Source organism: Betta splendens, chromosome 4, assembly GCF_900634795.4.
Source record: "Betta splendens chromosome 4, fBetSpl5.4, whole genome shotgun sequence".
In the NCBI taxonomy this organism is placed as follows: domain Eukaryota; kingdom Metazoa; phylum Chordata; class Actinopteri; order Anabantiformes; family Osphronemidae; genus Betta; species Betta splendens.
In genome coordinates, this window is record NC_040884.2 from 19,165,274 (window position 1) to 19,185,941 (window position 20,668).

The window sequence follows — 20,668 nt, forward strand, 5'->3', positions numbered from 1 at the left end:
ATTAAAGTTGATAAAAGATGATATGACAGTTGATTAAATTTAATTTGGTGAGAGACAAGTGGTTTCCATAACCACAGCAAACACTCAAAATGTGGTGGGATGATGAATTCAAACATCAACATGAACATATTTTCCATTCTCCTTCTGAAAGCTAAGACATATATTCATATTTTTTTGATGGTAACCTGATTACCGCAGGCCCCTGGTAAGCCTGCAGCGAGGGGTTGTCCTGTTGCTGCGAATGCAGAGGTGCCAGATGAGCTAGGCGAGCAGCCGCATGATAAATGGCAGAAGGTGAGAGCTCCGCGGCCGGGACCGGGAGCTCCCTGCCCCTGCATCCTGCTGCCAGTCCCTTAGCATGCAGCTCATCAGGCCAAATGGCAGTTGTACCCCCACCCTCCCAACCCCCACTACCCCAACGGTGACATTTAAAACCTCTGCCATTCTATCCAGCTGTGGACGCTGTGGACGGACCCCTACGCTCAGCCTCCCCCAGGCAGCCAGCCCTCAAACCCACCATCTCTGCTGCCACACACAAACCAGGAAGTCGCTTCTGATTGGCTGCTGTGCATAGACGACAAGAACGCAAGGTCAAAAGAAGCAGGTGCTTAGAAGTAACCTGTCTTTGACTGACTCCTAAACTATAGTTATAGTTGCTAGTGCTAATAAACCGAGTTACCATGAAGGGATGATGTCGGAGCCAAAGCTCAAACGACACTCTCTCTCCCTTTCTACCGACAATGAATGAACATAAAGGGTAAAATCCACCGAACAAGTTTGCAACTGTAAGTCAAGCTGTAAAAATTGTGTACCTTTTACTAAAAAATAAGGTGCCACTAATGTCAAAAACAATGTCTTTGAATTATAAACTGTTTTTAAATTCTAAAGAGACAGACCTCCTGAACAGCCTTGTGTTACAGTACTATATGGTGGGAAATGGGTGAAACCACTGTCTGGAAGAGAAAAGCAAACAAAAACAAATGTTTAAAAGTACTGAACATCTGAATGACGAGCTATAACAGCATTAGAGTTTTCATCAGTGGATTTTTGCTTTAATTTGATCTAAACCTTCGCAACACCTCCGAGGCAACCTCGGCCTTGAGCTTTTCTTTCCAGGAGGAGATGAGTAACAACAACTTTTATTTAACACCTCACAAAAGACAGAACTACTGCCCTTCAGCAAGCTGAGTGAAAATACCACTGTCTGCTACACACAGTAACTATACCTCTGTTCAACAAAGGCAGCGAAACTCAAAAAAAGGCGCAAAAGGCGCCACGGTAAACACTTTACATTCTAGCACTCATTAAAAACAGACAAAGTCCACCCTCGCCCCGGGGAGAGCTCACGTCACGGTATAGAGAGAGGCAAATACCAAGCTGCGTGGCATGGTATCAAAGGCATTTCTGCAGTCCAAAGGTCAGGTGATGGTAAAAGGTTGCTGAGGAACGGAGCTGCTGGACGGTCTTTCATCAGCGGGAGGCAGCTGGAGTCTCCAAAGAGCCAGTGTAACTGTGGGCTGCAGGCGCATTGGGGCCGCTCCAATATGACATTTCACATCCAGATCTGCCACAGTAATGGCATTTCAGCCACTTTTAAAGCAGCCACGCTGGCCCTTCCTGCGCTGCTGAGGTTTTTATAGACGGCGGGTTTTAGATTGTTCGGCTTTGTTGCAGTGTGTGGAGGAGACTGGACAGGCTGCCGTGCACGCGTATACAGTACGTACAGAACATGGACCCGACAGAAGCTGCATAAACACTTCTGTGGGAACAAAACATCCCGAAACTGACATCAAATATTATTTTCTCATCTCCGGATTGTTAAAAACAACATGGGGAAATAAGTTTCGCAGCAAAGCACATGTCCATGCTGTTACAAAATCAATTTGTAAAGCTCTTATCACTGCTATTTCTTTTTATTTCAGCCTGCATGTCTAGTTGGAAATGGTCAGTGTATTTTTTCTTTGAAGTGCCCGCTGCAATGATCTGTCCCACTCGCTCTGAGGAATTCCATTTGCCGATGGTTGGACGGGGTATCTCTCGTTAAGTGGTATACTGTATGCCACAATATTCAGGCTATGTTAGATTAAAGGGAAGCAGCGTGCACTGATACTTCCTCATAGCCATGTGAATAATTTCAAAACTATGGGCATAAATATTAATGCAAAAAAGACTCAGCCAAAACAAAACAAAATGCTAATTTGTAGCAACTGTGTGTAGAGCAAATGCATTTTGTTGGTGTGTGAATACACTCAATGCACTGAGGTTTCTGTTGTAATGTATCCTTAGATGAAAACGAACATAAAGTTAAAGGGACGTGTCTGGTAATATCATACAGAGACACGAGGCTCACGCGATAAACAGGAACCTTTAGAGGAAGCTGTGCGACGGTACACGTTGTCTACGAGTCAGTAAATGGTGCTGGTATCAGCGATAACCGGCTGATCTTGAGAATGTGAACCGCTCATACTATGAAATCTAACCTTACATTGGGTAGAAGGAGCTTTTTTCACAAGTAGCATTCACACAAACCTCCATAAAGCTGTCAAACTGCAACTCAGTGTCAAACACACGACGTCTGAGATATTAATATGTCACCTAAAATTAGACAATTCTGTATATGATAATATTCAAAACATGATGCAGGAAGCCTGACAGATTTTTTGAATAGTGGTGCCCTTGCATTAAATATGAAACAGGATATCGAAGAGAGGAGTTTTACTTCTGTGCCTTGCAGTTGCACTTTGATGACTACTACTCTTGTGCAGAGAGTCAGAAATATACTTTGCAAAGAAAAAAAAGAAAAGGATGCATATTTACGCCCTATAAATATCAAGGTAGCGTCGCTGCGCAGACTTTACTTTGCATCTTTTCTGTACGTTTTGTGCTTGCAACCAACACAAACACCACGCTCGTGCACAGCTCGGAGACTCTCCACCTGCCATATATAATTTACATTTAGTGGCTGAATAATCAGTTGACATGAAGCTCAGGGAGTTCTTTGCTTAATGAGTGCCTCTTCACATAAGCAGTTTGCGGGAGTTATCTTGAACATGAGACCGCTGTCAAAATGTCAATGAATCTCAATTTAACTGCCAAGTTAATCACATGGGGACCATCTCATCAGGCAAAAGGATGTGGAAATAAATCCATATCACAATTTATAGGGAATATTGGCACAAATTAAAACGGGAGAAGTCGGACAATATTACAGTCTTATAGTTTCTATAATGTTATAAAGCTTTTATTAGAGCTTTGAAAAGTAAATGGTGATTAATCAAACAATGATGGAATATTTTAATATTTATGACATGATGCCAGTATAACGGGTAAATTATTATTAAGAGTGTAAGTGTTCGGTCATATAGACCTTGATGAGGATTAAACGCGGCAGAACATTTGGTATAAACAACCAGCGATTATTTTCCACAGTCCAACTGGTGAGCGACTGATAATAGCACAGACATACAGTACATTTTGCATTCACATGTCTGCTTTAGGTGGAGTGTGACTAGAGACTGTGCAGCCAGACGAAGCGGCCAAAAGGTCACGTTTCTGCTTCCCTTTCCTCCACCTCGTGGTTTTCACACATTCACAGGACTCATGAATTGCTGTGAGAGGACCCCCATTCGAGACCAGCTCCCAGCAGGGGAACAGCCGTTAATAAGAATGATACATTGCTCATGTCCCGCAGATGCATACATTTATTTGTTGTTTTTCCCTCTTTAGGAAAATGACTTCCCTGCGATCCCTAATGGAGTAGATATTGCTCAGCCTATTGATTGATGTACCCTTAGCCCCACTTTGACGTTTGCTTATCCCCGTCTGCATCTGCTGCTATTGATGTTGGCGCTATCTGGACATCTCCCTAAGCTGTTTTGTTATTTGTCACCTCTTAAATAAAAATGGAGGAGGGACGAGCTGTCAGCGATAAGACTTAATGACGCCACAGTGACGGTTTTATCCGAGAAATGACAGTCTGTGGAAAACCTAGGGTGCTTTAATTATTTTCTGGATCCACTGAGCAATTTGAGCAGTTTTGAACAGTGCTGCTCGTCGAGGTCCATTTCTGCAACCTCTACATGTAGCGTGCGCCGCAAACTGCGGTCGGTCGACTGAAGCTTCGCTGAAAGCACCTTTTGCTTTAACACCTTTTAAAGTGATGCATTTGAAGAGCCCACTCTGCACGCTCTGCCTTCGAAGGCTGTTTCTCCCAACTTAGCCTCAACTCTTCACTTCTTGGACACGAACTAGTGAGATTGACACATCCACATTAGAGCTGGTGCTCATAAAATACCCCCGAGTGCGTTTTCAGGGTTTATGCTTTGCCAGCTTGGTATTTGTGGTAAAGTAAATGCTGCGCTTCCTTAACATGCATTTCTACAAAAACAGTCTGGCGCAGATTTTCTCCCCATGAGGTGGAAGACAGATTCTTCCTCTTCTCCCTCCCTCTCACCATCCTTCCCTCCCTCACCCCAGCTCCTGCAGAGAGGCTATTATTGCAGCTAATTATCTACAAATAGGCCCAATATGACAAACACAACCCTGCACCAGTACTGGCTAAGCACAGGAATCAGTCTGAGTGGGAATAAAAGAATGAAAAGGAGGCAGAGAGCGGCAGACAAAGAACAGGACAAAAGTCAAAGTGGAAAAAAAAAGAAAGGACGTGAATCAGAGATAATTGAGAAGAACGTGATAAAGACACAATGTGGAATAAGATGAGAGGAAATGTGGTACTAAAAAAGATATACTGTAAGTGGGAGGCAGATGGGCGAAGAAAGGCAGTGACACTAAAAGGGAGACAGCATAGACGGGACTAACACGGGAGAATTATCTTGTCTATACAGTGTGTGACGGCTGTTGCCATTGGCAACTGTCCTGCGATGCACAGACCACAGCCATTTAGCTCCCAGCATGCTTCTTGATCAGGGCAGCTCCGGGGTCTAAGGCTGTCTGTCTCATTTCCATAGAGAAACTCATTTACCAGGCAGGCACAGAGGGCTATGATGCATCAGTGGGTGCTTGATTAGATCCTTACCTCTGATACATTTGAATATTTATCAGTATTGGATGAATACACATTTCAACTCCTTTCATCTAGATCATCCTAAGTGTCCTCCTGCACTCTTCTTAATTTCTGCCAATGAATGTGTCAGGAGCATGGGGCTGCCTACGAACTGACAGCACTCAGATAATCTGGTTATTGTTGGCGTGCAGTGAGGATCAACACTTGCTTTAAGTTTCACAAAAAAAGCATCAGGCTTTGGTCTTGTTCGGTTTAATTTGCCATGGTGACAACAAGCCCCCAAATGAATTTGGGGGCCGTTATCAAAGCATCGCACATTAGAGGGTTTGTATGTGCTTTGCTGCTGAAGATTAGTTTGCAACTGAAGCTGCAGGTGTGATACTGATGCCAGGACTGAAATCTCTCCTGCCCCACGAGCCCGAGCATGAAGATACACACAATCACAAGCACACCCACACACACACTTTTTTTTTAACACGCAGCGCTGAGTAACAGATATTTTTAGTGAGTATAACTTACATCACTGACTCCAGCCTCCACTATCTTCAGGCCTGTCTCCTTCTCCAGCTGCTGCTTGTCTTGGACTGCACGGGGAGACAAAAGCAGAGGAGGTGTTGAGGACGAGCAGCGGATGACAAAGTAGCAGATTCTTCAGTTCCTGAGGCAGAACAAGTGGTCAGTGAAAGCGAGAATGACGCAACGGAACCTAACAACATGAGTCAGATGTCAGGCTGGTCATAGAGAATGGACAACCCACACATAGACACATACACACACACACAGACCGAATCCTCATCAGGCGGAGAAGCAAATTGCAAATCTCCAGGCCGGTGGCACTTGGAAGAAATCTACAAGCCGTTTTTGCTAATTAGCCCTAAAGAAAATGTCCATAGAGTCAGTCAATTCATCCTCTGGGGAACATGAAAGTCTGTGCAAAGTGTTCTCACGTGTTGAGTCCAACCTACTGCATTAAGAGCTCTTCAGAAAGCGGACACGGCGCTTCTAGACTCACAGCGCACAATAAGTTGAGCTCCTGCCTTTGTTCTTCCAGTAATTAACACACCCCCCGAGTTTGATCTTCACATCTATTGATCTAATCAAATATGGCATGCTATTTCCAAAGCTTTGTTCGCCGAGGACATTCTCATGCAAATCAAACCAAAACGAGGCAACGTTAAATATCCGTCGTCCAAGATCACACATTTCGCCCCCCCCCCCTCTCTTTGATGGAAACATTTTTATTGAAAAACAAAATCAAAGGGGCCTTAATAGATAATGCCAAATTGCAGAGTGAAAGGAGAAAAATGAGCATAATTTTAATTGAGTTTGTTAGCATGTGAATGTGATTGGTAATGGGGGGGGGGGGGGGGGGGAGTGAGAGTTACAGTAAAGAGAGAAAGAGAAAGACAGCAGGTCCTTTAAATCCCATTTCCCCAGATGAAGGCTATGCAAATGACCCTGAAGAGCTGAACCCCACCTCACACTTCAGATTCGGCAAGGGCCTGTTTAATTAGTATTTTAATCTATCCCAATGATTCCACTCATCCACAATGTATGCAGCATTCCATCTAATTAAGCACGCTACTTTTAGGATAATCATCCATCTCCCTCTCTCCTCCTCCATCGCCCTTTCTCTTTCTGGTTATTAGAGACCTCGCAAACATTGATCATGCTATCATCTCATCAACGCGGCGGCAAAGGGGACATCTTAAATTTTGGGTGTCAGCCTTAGGTGTCTGAGGGAGGGAAAGGGAGGCGGCGCGCCATGAAAAGGTCAGATACGCATCCGGAGTCTCTAAACGAGAGCGCTTCATAAGAGAAGTCGACAAAAGAGGAAAAGGAAAACTTGTGTCATTAGCGAGGAGAGAAGTCTCCAACTGGCATGTGCCCAAGATGAAACTCATTCTCATTTCATGTTGCCGCCGCTGTCCGCAGCCAAAGACATGCGGCCCGGCCATAGATAGCTCAGTACCTGCTCGGTCCTGGTGCTATTTAGGAGGGGGGTAATGAGCGAGGTAATTGGACCCAGCTGGGCGAGGGCGTAGGAAGTGGTGGGGAGGCGAAGCCGCTAAAGGTCACGCAACGGTTTCGTCCTAATGAGGACCCCTCTGGGGTCACAACACATCATGAGTCAAACTACGAAAGATTAGCCTGGAATCAACACATACACATCAGAGCGGCTGAGTGACAAGCTGACATTAACCGGCTTATGGCGAAACTAAGGGAGCCTGAAGGTCAGCATTTACCCAGGAATCAAAGCTGAGGACTCTCCAATCAACCGGAGGGGAAGGACAGACCCACAACAGCCACTTTAAATGTAAATACAATGTATGTGGTTGCCAGGCTCATTAGCTGGCAGCGGGATGGATGTGGTCGGCAGCGAGTCCAAGCAGTGTGTTGCTTCTGTCAGCCACTGTACAGATAACAGCCGACAGCATCTCTTTCTGGTCACCCCTTATATTAACCTCCCACTGGAGCTCTCTCTCTCTCTCACATACACACGCATGCACGCACGCACACGAATACACACACGCACGCACGCACACGCACACACACACATGATTTTTCTAAGCTTCAAATTAGCCACCAAATATTCCTGACAGACTGTGGAAAAGAGATGTCAGGTCTCATTTCAGAGCGGCTCCTCCAGCCATTTTAATAGGCATTGTCTGAGTCTATCTAGTCTGATCTTTAATATCGAGATCTGATTCCAGCCGCTCATTTGATCCGTTTTAGTTCCGAGTCCTGCTGAGCCCGGATCATCTGATGTTTGCCAACAGAACAAAAGCCCATTTGTAACTTTGAAATCGGTAAATGGTAAATGACCGCGTGCAAAGCGGCTGCTCCCACATGTACTAAAGAACACGTTTGACTCTAAAAAAGCATGTTGTGCCGCTTCAAGCCGTAATCGTCTCATCTCCGCCGAGCGCCACAAAGTTCAGCCAGGTGAACAGGAGGAACAGCAGAACTTCACAAACTCATCAAGAACTCGTCGAGGCAGACGAAAAGGCCATTTCAATCACCGGTCGCCGGAATTATTCCAAACATCGGCACCTTTCCTTTACGTGAGCGCTAATGAGCGGAAATCCAGAAAAAAAAAGATGCGCATTTAAGCTGGATCCGTGCGACCTTTAAATTGCTCCGTAGCATATGTGCTCAACACAAATGATCCTGTGGCGAGGTATAATTTGATTAAAACGTTGCTTTTCTCCGCCATATGCTGCAAACAGAGGCAAACGTTCGGTCGTCATAGATTTTAATAGCCGTTTAGAAATGATTATCATGAAGTCACTGGAGCTTAAACCCATGAGTATATATTCATATATTCTGATATATGACAGGCTTGTTATTGTTAGAAGGCATATCCATTCTGAACGAGGAGACAAATCACCTTGATGAGGGCTGTGAGTATTTTGTATTTCAACATGGCACAGCAGCCACTGTTGTCCTGCGATCGTAGCGTCGCCTCTTTGGCCAAATGGAGGTATATAGTTGACAAAATGCATATTTCATCACCCTCTGATTGATCTGTTAATATTGAATAACATCCACATCCATTCCATCTATCTCCTCCCTCTCTCCGCTGCTCCTCGGGTCGTCTATTCACCACTTCCATCTCTCCATCCGTCACTCCAGCCGAACAAAATGAAAGTGTTTATTGCGGAGGAGGGCTGACGCTCACGCCTCTCCACAGCCGTTAGCCTTATCAGCAGGCAATCGCTCTGATATTAAAGCTGCCATTCCACCCATCACTTCCCCCTCCTGCACATATGATGGCTGTCTCTACCTATCAGAAAAGGGGGAGGGAGGGGAAAGAGGGCGAGGCAAAGACGGGGAGATGCACCTGATCCCCTCGCGGATAAGATGCACGGCAGCCCATTTTTCAGGCAAAATCAAAAGCAGGGAAACAAAAACAATATCCCTTCATGGCCCCGCATACGAAGACGTGGGAGCGGCAGCATATTCATTACATGCATGATATATTACATGTATATGACCCCGTTACATCTGACTTCCACACGCTGACGCATATCAAAATGTAAATCAATTCACAGATACTGTTGCTTTTATATGAGGCTTATTTGTTCATGTTTTCTCGCTTCCACTATAGCTGCAGGGAAATGTACCGAAGAGGACTGACACATTAATATGAACGGACTTCCACACCAGCTCTGGTTTTCATGGTGGGGATAAACACCCTGTAAATATCTTAATATATGCTACAGCGTGAGGTTTTTCCCCCCTGACGATCCCACAGACCAACTCTCTGCTTCATGTGCCTTATGTGCTGCTCTGCTTCATGGTTTATATAAATCAAGACACCAAATCAAAAGGCCCTGCACCTCGACAACAGCTCCAAATGAAACAGAGGCATAAGCAGCGCGAGAGTTGAAGGAGAATAAAAGAGTGCAGAGGTGAAAACAAAACAGTCTCCATCACATGAAAATCCATTCAGCACCACAACGTTATGTCAAATTTAGACGGTGGTGAAAAACAGGTCCGGCAAGTGGGAGGAAATTAGAGGAACTAATTGCTAGTTTCATATAATCAATTGCTTGATTAATTGTTATGTTAATAGAGTGTCGGCAAACATTCAAAATGCAGGTTGTTGTGATAAGATGAGCGAAAACACAACACAGCAGATGCATCAGTCTCATCAGTCATTTCTGGAGGTGTCCTCACGTTTCTGTGAACTAAACTTCACGCTGCCAGTTGAATAAAGCCATTCATTTTAATATTTCAATTCTCCTCCTTGGTGACACTTTAGTTGCCAATCAGTTCATTGACTGATTAAAATATAAGTCTGCTCTAATTCAATTCATGATTATAGAAAAAAGTAACAAGCTTGAACCAGTGATTTTTCATGGGCTGTTTTTGCTTAACGAAACACTTGGCAAAATTATTCATCGAGCAAAAATTGTGGTTCGTTAATTTTCCGTCAGTCAACTAATCATTTGTGCAATCATTAATAAATCACACAATAGCACCCGCTCACTCTCAAAACAGGTCGCCCCAAATGACAAATATGTGAAAATCTAATTACAATAAGATTCATTTATTAATACAGTCAAGCCCTAAAAATAACAGTTCATAAAATTCAGCCTTAAAGTTCAAGTCGAAAACAAGGCTCAATCTCTTATTACACAACATGACGAAGCTGTAATACCCAATCAGCGGTGCCAATCATACGCCGCCATGTGTGTCACATGGTCAGGCCATGCTGTTAACAGCAGGGGAGTTCTGGCTGGCTCACTGTTTATTCACCCCGATCGATCGTTTCCTGCAGATAAGCCAACAGTGCTCCCCAACAAACCAACTGCTGTTATTCAGCCTGAATCAACACGGCGCAAGCCTTCGCCATCCAAACTGAATAGAGTCTGACGCAAAATGCAAAAATACCACAAAGCGGAGTGTTTCCCGTTATATGTTTAGGCATGTTCCCCGCGCCTCACATTAAAGGCCGTGTTAGAAGTCACGACGGCACAGAAGGAGATTTAGTTCCAGTTGCTAGTGAAGGCTGCGTTCGTGCAGCCGGCGCGCTCCTCGTACCTGCTGCAGCGCCTGCCGTGGCCTTTGGTGTCAAACGCATTACAGGCCCTTTCCTCGCTCACACAGCACCCGCATGACACGTTTATAATTGCATCCTCTCTTATTAGAGGCTCTTTTCAAAGAAGGCTGAATAATACACCTGGAGGAGACGTCGCCTCTGCTGCACACGTGGAGATGCAAAGCTGCACACACGGCCCCGGCACACACACGTAATATCTGTTTCTCTGCCGGCTGGTTGATTAATAGACTGTGGCTGCTCTGACACTCTGTGTGGAATAGGCATTTTGTCTTTGATAGGTGCTGACACCAATTTTTCACGGACTGCGGGAGACCGGGGAAACAGAAGCAGCCACGGCAAATGACTCGGAGAGCAGGCACCTCCAGATGTGAGAGAAACCCCACGGATGTCACTTTGCATTCTCGCCGGGACGCGTTCACGCCGCTCACGCTCCCCCCTCAGAGATGACAATCTGCAGATGTGTGACATGTGTGACGTAAATCGCATCTGACAATCACTCAGGGAGAACGGATGAGTCTGCCGGTTACGGTGAGTGATGTGCGAAACAATGCGCATCTGAAACATTGTCGGCCACCGGCCGGCTGCACGGCCCTGCTGCTGGCTCTCCCGCTGACCTTTTGCAATAACACGAGCCGGACGCCATCGTCGGCAGAGGAACATTACACGAAAGCCATTTACACCCGTCTTCAGGGAGACTTCAATAAGTCTTGAGGCATTCGACTCCAGCGTGCTCCACAGTACAGCGAAATGACGAACGACACGATGCTCCAGATTTAGATGAAAAACATTAGTCAGGGCTTTTTTTTTTAAATGTACAAATTCAAAGATTGTGCTCTGTTAAAGCTGTTTAATTTCATTCCCTGGATCTGCGTGATGCTAGATGAAAACATCTAGAAGTCTGCCACCATCTGAAGGGAGCCTACTGGGGAAATGCTTATTGAAGGAAGGGAGAGTGAAGTTGACACCGAGCTGCACCAACACACATCCACACTCTCTTTCTCTGATTCCCCGCTGAGGAAACTCTGGCAGAGGCAGCCCTACCTGTCACTGTGGCAGCAATTATCCTGCAGGCTCTCTCCACGGACCATCTCCTGCAGGTCTCCACATTACTAACCACATCACTGAGCACACCGCGCACCTCCCATACTGTACATATTCACACACACACACACACACACACACACACACACACACACACACACACACACACACACACACACACACACACACACACACACACACACTTTTCATCCACAATTCACCCTCTGCAGGCTAATGGCTCGAACGAATCGCGATGATGTTTTGGTGCAGACGTCCTGCTAAAGCCAGGAGAAACACACATCATTATGTGGATGTGAGTGCTCACGCAAGCACGGACCCGTATCTTATCGGTTTTAAATAAATGCAGTATCACGGACGAGACAGCTGAGAGGTCTGCTAATGCAAACACTGTAAAAAAAAACCTAAATTAATCAGTGAATATGCTAACGCCGTCATAAGGCAGAGTTTGGAAACGTAGCAAGCAGCATTAACATGAAGCCCGGATATGAGCTCCAGTGAGTCAAGACATAATAAATCTTGGATATTGGAAAAACCTGACATGCTCAGAAGGAGAGGGTGTCCATATAGGCTGCAGGGAGGTCTTCCTGAGGAAGGAATTGATCTGTTTCACACTGGTTCACTGGAGCTCACATCCAGCACCCAGGCTGAGCCTCGGAAGGAGGGTGTCTGTGCCGAGCTGTGAAGGGTGATTTCAGAGTAAGACGAAAAAAAAAACAGGCAGAACCCAGTGTGACCTTATTATCATAGATTTGTTCCGTCTGTCATTAGAAATCACAAACGCCATCACTCAAGTCAGGAAAACGAGGGGAGAGGATGAGAGGCAGAGCGGAGTTAGCGGCAGCGAGGGGCGTTCGCCAGCCTTCGGTTGATAATCGAGCAGATCTGGACTGGAAACTAGAACGATCTATAAACGTGAACACGGGCGGTTTACTGAAGATCACTTCTGGCCCCGGGCCATGGATCTGTGTTTGCGAGGAGAGACAATTACTGTAGCACCATGACACATGACATCATTGCTACAGAGCAGCAAAGTCACCATGGCGATGACCAGCTGTTCAGCCAGAGCAAAACACAGGGGTTTGATGCAAGTAGAGACGTTTGTGTGACAGCAGACGTCTTCATGCAGTAAAGTGACTCTCTATGGGAGGATGCAACCGAGAGACAGACTAAAATGGATCCTGGATCAGTCCTGAAATATGCTGAGCTGCAAATGACAGCTCAAAACATCGTTTGTAAAATACATTGATTCTGTCACGCGCCCACTCTTACTCTCTCTGCTCAAACCTACTGTATCATCTGTCTGAGCATCCCGATTACATTTCTGAGGCTGTATTTTTTTTCCTCAGCTGGAGGAGGTTAATGTCAGAGCCAGCGCGTTTGCCGGCAGTGGCCTTTAAGCCCATCCGTCTACAGATGTTAGAGCGGTGGACGTATTCCCTCAGAGAGTGGATAAAGCAGCGGCGCTGTCTGTCTGTCTGTCTGCCCGCCTGTCTCCCTCTCTCCCGGCTGCTCCTCGGATCGCGGTGTTAATCTCGCCGTGCTGCTTTCCTGTGTACAGCTGGGAGTGGTGGGTGTAAAATTAAAGCGAAATGACACAACAGTCTCATGCAGGTGTCAAAATGAGAAATATGACATTTCCCTTCTGAGATTTTATTAGTTCTGATATATTTGCATTGCCTGTCTGATATGTCACTGGGCTGTTTTTTTTATTTATTACTATTTTGCTTGGGGCAAATGCGATAATCATTATTATACGTCTAAAGCGGAGCAGCTGTGATTGCAAAGAGGAACGCGGGACACGTATTCAGGCTGGGATGCGATTCAGGAACCAAAATGCTCAGTTTGACTGGTGTGTCTGCTTTTGTGTGAGTCCCCCTCTCTCCGAATCAATCATCCTACTGCACACTCTCAAACAACTGCTTTTAAAAGTGAGGCAGCTGCTCGGAGTCACGGCGTGATGATTAAATCCATACGCCACAAAAGCGCACACACACTGTTGTTTTGCGGTATTAATTTTCTAAACAAGTGCAGAATCGCTGTATACGCGGCGAAGTCTCCAGCGATTGAGCTCTGAAGTAGTCGCAGAAGACGCCGAGCCCGTATAAGCACACCTCCCCGTCTTTTTAAGGACACCTGTTGGGCTGCATGGCTCATCTCCTCCTCATTTAGCCGTCTGTCTGGGCTCCGTGGGGCTGATTACCAGGAAGAGCTCATTCCAGTTGCACTGCTTATCAGTCTAATTAGAGCCCCTGGCAGGTGACTTGAGGAAGTTGTGTCTCACGCATGTTCAGGCACAGTGAATGGCACAGGCTGCATGGTGAAGGCGACAGAAATGCAGCGAGTGGGGGGAAAAACGGGAGCATATGAAACTATGGCTTGAGAATTGTAGTGACAGATCACTTTAACGGTGTTCCACAATGGGCGACAGCTTCTCGGGGCCTTTCTGGGGAACGGGAGGCGCCTGGAGGGGGTTTAATGAAGTATTTTGCTTTGCAGTGATTTCAAAGAAAATTTCAAGCGGTGACAACAAGTCAAGGGAAAGAGGTGGCATCCTCGCTAACATCCTCTGGTAAAAGAATCAGCTGTCAAAAAGCGAGAGCTCTGCGGAGAGCGCTTTAATAGACACGACAGAGAAAGTGGAGGATGAAATAAAAGCACGATTTAACACAAGGAAAAAAAAGAGAAAGGATTAAAAAAAAAAAAGTGAGACGCAGGGGTGGAATTTCAAAAAGAGTTGAGGACAGAAGAAGAATCTGCGGGAGGCGAACAAGTTCTCCAGGTAGTGTATCAGCCACCGGTAAAAGGTCACCGGGCTACTGTTCGCACATCCAGGTGCTAATGTAACACCTCTCACACCTTCCTCCTTGCCTGTGTCTGGCCGCCTGCAGGTTGGTGGGCAGTGAGGCTGTGTTTGTGCTAGAATAATATGCTGTAATCCCCCGTCTCACAAGTGTTACCTTAACACAGGTAATTGGAGTTGGAGTGTGAGAAAGCCTGTGGCTCCACCGCGGCACAAAGACTCGTGTGAAGCAGGAATAGAAATGTTCATGGCCGCGCGCAAACACACGACCCCGTTCGCTTTGTCTGCTCACAAACTATAGATTTCTGATTTCTGAATGGCGATGACTGGTGCCTTCCCTGTCTCCTCTGGTGAAGGAGATTCAATAGGATTCTTCTCGGCTGAAGAATGAGCGTTTTAGGAGGAAATGAACATAAAACAGGAAATAAAAGTCTGTAGCTCCAGTGATCAGGAGGAAGCAATATCTCAGTTAGTTACTACAGTAGCTACTGGCTAAAAATTCACCTGCATCATTATCCTGCATGAAACGCTTCCCTGCAAGAAGAAAAACCCTTGACAACATCAGCGTCAAGCACAAGGTCAAATAAAATGCACATTTGCGGGAAGAGCCTTTGGGGCGAAATCCATTCTCATTCTTCCAATCTATGCAAAGATAGCGCTGCAGGTATTTAGGCGCGCTCGCCTCCCTCCAGGAGAAACGGGGATCATACATATATATGCCTTCCCTTTGTGTCATCCCAAGTCAATCTGAGGTGGATATTGCAGTTAAATTGAAAGGGGGTGTTCCTTAAAGAGAGGCCTGAGATAGGAGCCAGTTATCACCTCGGCAGAGAGCCCTGGGAGACACGGCGCTGCTCTGTAGCGGCCCAGACTGATGCACACAGGCCACTGACCCATGACAGTCAGCCCGTATTGATTCAAGAAAATGCAGAGGACACAGAGAAAGAGCAAAAATGAAAAACAGTGAGGAGGCCAGGGAGCAATATCCCTCTTAAAACGTATCCATTATTCATTGTCTTTTCAGACTTTCTTCCTTCTATACTTTCTTCCTCTTTCAGATGGTCGCACAACAGGGGGATGTTCATTTTTAAGGGGGATTAGCAACGACCTATTTTGAAAAGCATCCCTCTGGTCCTCGATCTACACACAAATACTCCAACAGAGAGAGATATATAATAAGCTACAGTATAGTCTTATCGTAGTAGAGACGTAACTGTGCTCAACAGGAAGCATTAGGAAATTAGAGAAATAATTATGAGAATTACAATGAGATTAGTGCATTACTGCACATTTAAATGGTCATGATAATTTTTGTTAAAAGCAACTCGCCGCGGGTCTCACGCTACTGAAAACGAGGCCGAGGAAGATGATCGAGAACTTTGAAGGACGCGTCGCATCGGTTTTGCTTCTTACAAATGCACATTAAACACGACGATTAACACGCCGGCTCCATTACGCTGCGCGGATTCATATTTGTCTCGCAACACTTTATTATCGCCTTCGCTTCCAGAAGATTTCATAAACGCGTGAAAACGCAGGGCTTTTAAGCTGAAGCCTCCGCTAATGATAGCGAGTGCTGGAGGTTTCTCTGGGCGCTTGTCTCATGCAGATGTGGAAACAACAAGTGAGTGTAATAAAAACTTCCTGTTTAAAACATCTGTATGTTACTGTAGTTAAAGCTTCATCGTCAGGAGAGCGATGGAGGAACCTTCATTTACCCCTAAATAAGTCCCTTTGTGCAGATCAGCGCAGGATGTTTCCAGGGCACAGCTGTGCACGACTCTGTACATGTCACTTTGCAATATAGACATCCACCTGTTCACTCACTCCCACCGCTGTGCAGTCAGCGGAGGCTTCGCCCTCGCTAAGACAGCGAGCATGTAAATGCAACTGTGCCGTGGGCAGACTGGCGCTCATGCCCCTCACGCTTCCTGGGAAAACAGCGTGACGGAGGAGATCCAATTCCTACATCACGTCAATACGACGCACTAGTTACGCACTTTCACGTCGATTAAAAGCAAATATATGTTTAAATGTACGGTGCTTTAGGAAACACACCACTCTGAGTGTGTGCAGACCATCCACATCCACACACAGCAGAGTCAGAGTCAGCAGTTAGTCGTGGCCGAGAGTCGCCTTAATTACAGCTTATGGCCGATTGTAGACGCTACAATCTGCATTACAGGCAACGAAGGCACCATTGGTCAGCGACTACACAAACAGACACGGAGAGATGCACAAAGGAAGTGATATTCGAACATCTGCCTGTTTTCTTTCAAGCACAGCGCCAAAGAAAGCTGCTGCTGCACCTGGACATAAATTATAGAGAGGCAATCGAATGAGAGAGGTGGAAGAAAGGAAGGGGAGAGAGGGGTGAATGGAAATGAGGGGACGAGGTGGCTTTCATGTCTCCCCCATCTGGAGACACTCACCGGGGGGCTCCATCAGGCCAACGATCAATTCCCTGCCAATAGCTGCCAATAAGCAATAACACTGATACAGCCTCATCCATGCTGCACCGAAGCCACATTAAATGATGCATCACAGCAAACAATACTCAAATAAATGCGTCCCCAACGTCCAACATAAAACACAGACAGCTCATTGTACGTTCTTTGCTGAAAAGGCTACGAAATGGCCCTCAAATTCTGCACTATGTTTTCAGACAGCTGTAATCCTTTAGAAAAAATATATATAATTATACTCAAAGAGGAACTACAAAAGCAAATAGTGCTTTGAAGATGGAAAGCCTGAAATGTCACCCACCCGCTTTGAAGCCGCCCGGCTCTCTTTGTTTTTCTACACTTGTAGCTCACAAAACCACTGGCACCGCGCGCTGCATTCAGGGGCCAATTTAGCGCCGATGTACCATTAAGAGAGAAAACACGGGCGTCCGAGCGCACGCGCTCACGGGTTCAGACGGCGCGCGAACGTACGCGCGGGAACACGCGCACACCTGGAAACGGCTGGATGTATGGCCGCCTCTGTGTTCCCCACCGACCCCTTTGTGGTTTGGAGCACTTTAAGTGTCATCCGCCGCCTCTTTGATGCGCGCGCGCCTCTTTTTGTTAATCCATTAACAGCCGCGTCCGACAAAACACACCGCGAACAGCGGCTCTTCAGCGTACGTCGCCGACCGCAGATTAGTCACTCGCTCGACGTTCAGTGGATTTAAGCTGCGGTGCAAACAAAGTGAAGTCAGGCCGAAGCTGAAATAATGAGCTGCTTATCAATCAGTCTATTACGTCTATCAAAGCTGCGTATTAATATTGATACGTCTCCTCTTTGAAGCTGCTTTGAAGGTTTTTACATCACATTAGAAACAGCAGAGATTACATCATACAGTAGCGTCTTCTAGATTTCAGCATATTATAAATATTCTGTTGACAGTAAATGTTTAATTAGGGCGCTAAAATTTCAAGTTGTACATACGTTTAAAGGTTTTGTCTGTATCAGGAAAACTCTGGCATTTGAAGCGAACGGTTAAACTGTTGATGCTTTCCTGACGCTGCCGTGACATTAAATTATTTTGACGGCATTAAGCGCCGGCGCCATTGTCTGACCCGGCACTTTAAGGAATCATTTCCAGACAAACAGGAACATAAAGTCGCGGCGAGTCAAAGAAACCTTCTGTGAAACGTTTCTAATTTTAATAACGCTTTTCTTTTTATTGAATTATGACTCATGGCGGGCGATGGAAGGAGGCTCATTTGCATAGCTGTCTGTGTCTCCTGCCTCATAAAGTAGCACCCATCAAGGATACGAAGTGCTGTGCGTACAACTGTACGAGTGCCTGCTGTTCCCAATATGAGGCCCATCAGAACACGGCCGCTCGTTTAGAGCAGCGTTCGCCGCGGGTGCGAGGCTAGAAGACAAAGGAATGGGGGGGGGGGGACGAGGGATGAAGCGCAATGAGAATGGGCTCGGGTCGGGTTTTCCTCCCAACGTGGGGCTTGAAGCGGGAGCAGTGAACAAGTGTTGGCCGGATGCATGTGCACCTTCGGCTCCTGCAGTTTACGGAGTAATGATGAAGCCGCTGAGTGAATACAAAACATAAAGGTACCACAGAACGGGAGCAGAGAAAGGCTTCTGCAAAAGAAGGAAAGAAAGACTGAAAATACACCAACAATTCTGTCTTTTTACTTCAACGGGGTCTGCGTTGCGTGCGCTGAGACAAAATGTGCCGTGGTGTCAGTTCATAAAACATGAGGCCAGTAAGCCCTTGTGCTATTAAGTTCGCTGCCACGTGTGAGGAAACGCGCCGCCGCCAGACGCCCTGCGCGGCTCAGCTGGAAATGAGCTCATGGAGAAGTCCTTGGTCAGATCAAAACCACAGCGAGTGTGAGTCAGGATGAGTCAAACCGAAGCAGACTGTGCCAAACAAATAATGCAGAGAATTCATTAGCTTTATTTGTACACCCAGTGTGAGTCCAGATCTTATAAAAAGACAATCCAAAGGAGGTTTTGAGTCCAATACATCAATGAGTAGGAAAAAAAACACCTGATAAAATCGTGGAAATCAAATAATCACGGTACAACTTATATTCTTGGTAATTACAGGGTTATTGCCAATCTGTGAGCCAACGTCCTGCTGGAGCTCATTTAGTTTAATTGAAGCTGTTAAATTTAGGTGACAAAACACATGAAGGAGTACAAAGGCACCCCTAAAAATGTAAACTATTACTGATAAGCGCTTCATAAAAGTTACAGTGCAAGGCGGTAAAATCAGGAGCACGTGAGGAATGAGGTCGTTCTCGCCAACCGCTCTGTCTGTCGCTGGGACGGGCTCGAACCCAAAACCCACGGCTCTCGGCGCCGCTTCGTTTGCCGCCGCGCGGAGCTTGTTTTCCTGTCTCCGCGTGACGCGGCGTTGTTACTTTCCAGCGCGCTCGGCGTATTAACTTCTCCACGGTGGGTTAAACGTCTCACAAATCAAGACAGTATATTATTTGCGTGCAGCAGACGCAGACTCGCTGCAGCGGCGGAGTCAAAAGCTCCTTTGTCATGTATATGCGCTCGCCTTTGGTTCGTCACCCAATAAAACAAAGACGCTGGGAAGACTCGAATTCGGGCTCATTGTACAAAGTCAGGAACAAAAAAAAGGATATTTCCTACAAGTGGTGATAAAACTGTGGGCTGAAGTGATATTTCAATCAGACTATTATGTTCAGTGATTATCACTGGTGTCTTCAGTTATTTAGCCCATTTAAATGGAGACGAGGCCTCATTGTGAGGTTGGGTGTGACTGTGTGCGACACGCTGAACGCGGGCATAAGAAATAAAGAGCGATGAGGAGACGAGGAGCAGAACAGACACGCGTGTTCAAGGTGAACACGCTTCCCGATGTGTCTGTGATCACGGCTGACACGCACCCGTTCAAATTAGAACTTCCACTCCAAGCTTCCGCACAAACACTTCAGAACAAATCCAGGGTCAAGGTTTGGCAGCGCTGAGCTGCAACGTGTGGCACCTTCTCTACAGAAGAAACCACTGTCTGACCGGATTTGGCTACGAGGAAACAGCCTTAAATGCACTTAAGAGGCGTTTGGTCGTATCATCGGCGCTCACGGAAGGAAAATGAGGCGTTCAAGGTCTCGAATCTGTGCACAACACAATGAGTCTGCAAAGTTATCAAGGCTCTGTGGAGAGAATAAACTACACAGCCTCTGTCACAGATCACGGCTCCTTCAACATTCAGGAATAATGAGCCAAAACATCTCAAAGAACCAAAAGGAAAATAAAAACACTGGACTGTCGAGTGGTTGCTACGAGTCCTGACCTCAACACGAACAGAAGCTGAAGCCGCAGGTGGGAGAAACATCCAATAAACCTGAACTAGAACAGGATGAAAATGACTTCTGCAAATAAAGCAGTGCTTAAGATTTTAAATCCAAACCGGTGTTTACTGTAATCAACTCTCACGGGTTTACAGCAGCAGAACACATTCATTACCTCGTCACAAACTGGGATTCCTACCCAAATGCCGCTTCACATGCTTGAGCGTCATGCTGTGACACACTTCGCATTCAAACCTATCGCTGTATTCCTCCGCGTCGCTCTCATTTCACTGCTTTTCTCCCCCAGAAACAACACACATTCAGTTTTTGTTTACCAACTCCGGGTCTCTCCGGTGCCTGAGAAAGGTTGCGCCGTTGTTCCAATTTGCCTTGCGCTTCACTCCCCACCCATTAATCTCCCTCCATTCGCTGATAGC

At 46.1% G+C, this 20,668-nt stretch overlaps 1 protein-coding gene across 1 annotated transcript in view; it reads right to left on the bottom strand.

Moving 5' to 3' along the window:
- Positions 1-20,668, bottom strand: part of ptprn2 (protein tyrosine phosphatase receptor type N2) — an 86,562-nt gene that overhangs the window by 32,734 nt on the left and 33,160 nt on the right. The window contains exon 11 of the mRNA XM_029145593.3: positions 5,543-5,607. Within this exon, the coding sequence (XP_029001426.1) occupies positions 5,543-5,607 (65 nt within the window). The remainder of the gene's footprint in view (positions 1-5,542; positions 5,608-20,668) is intronic.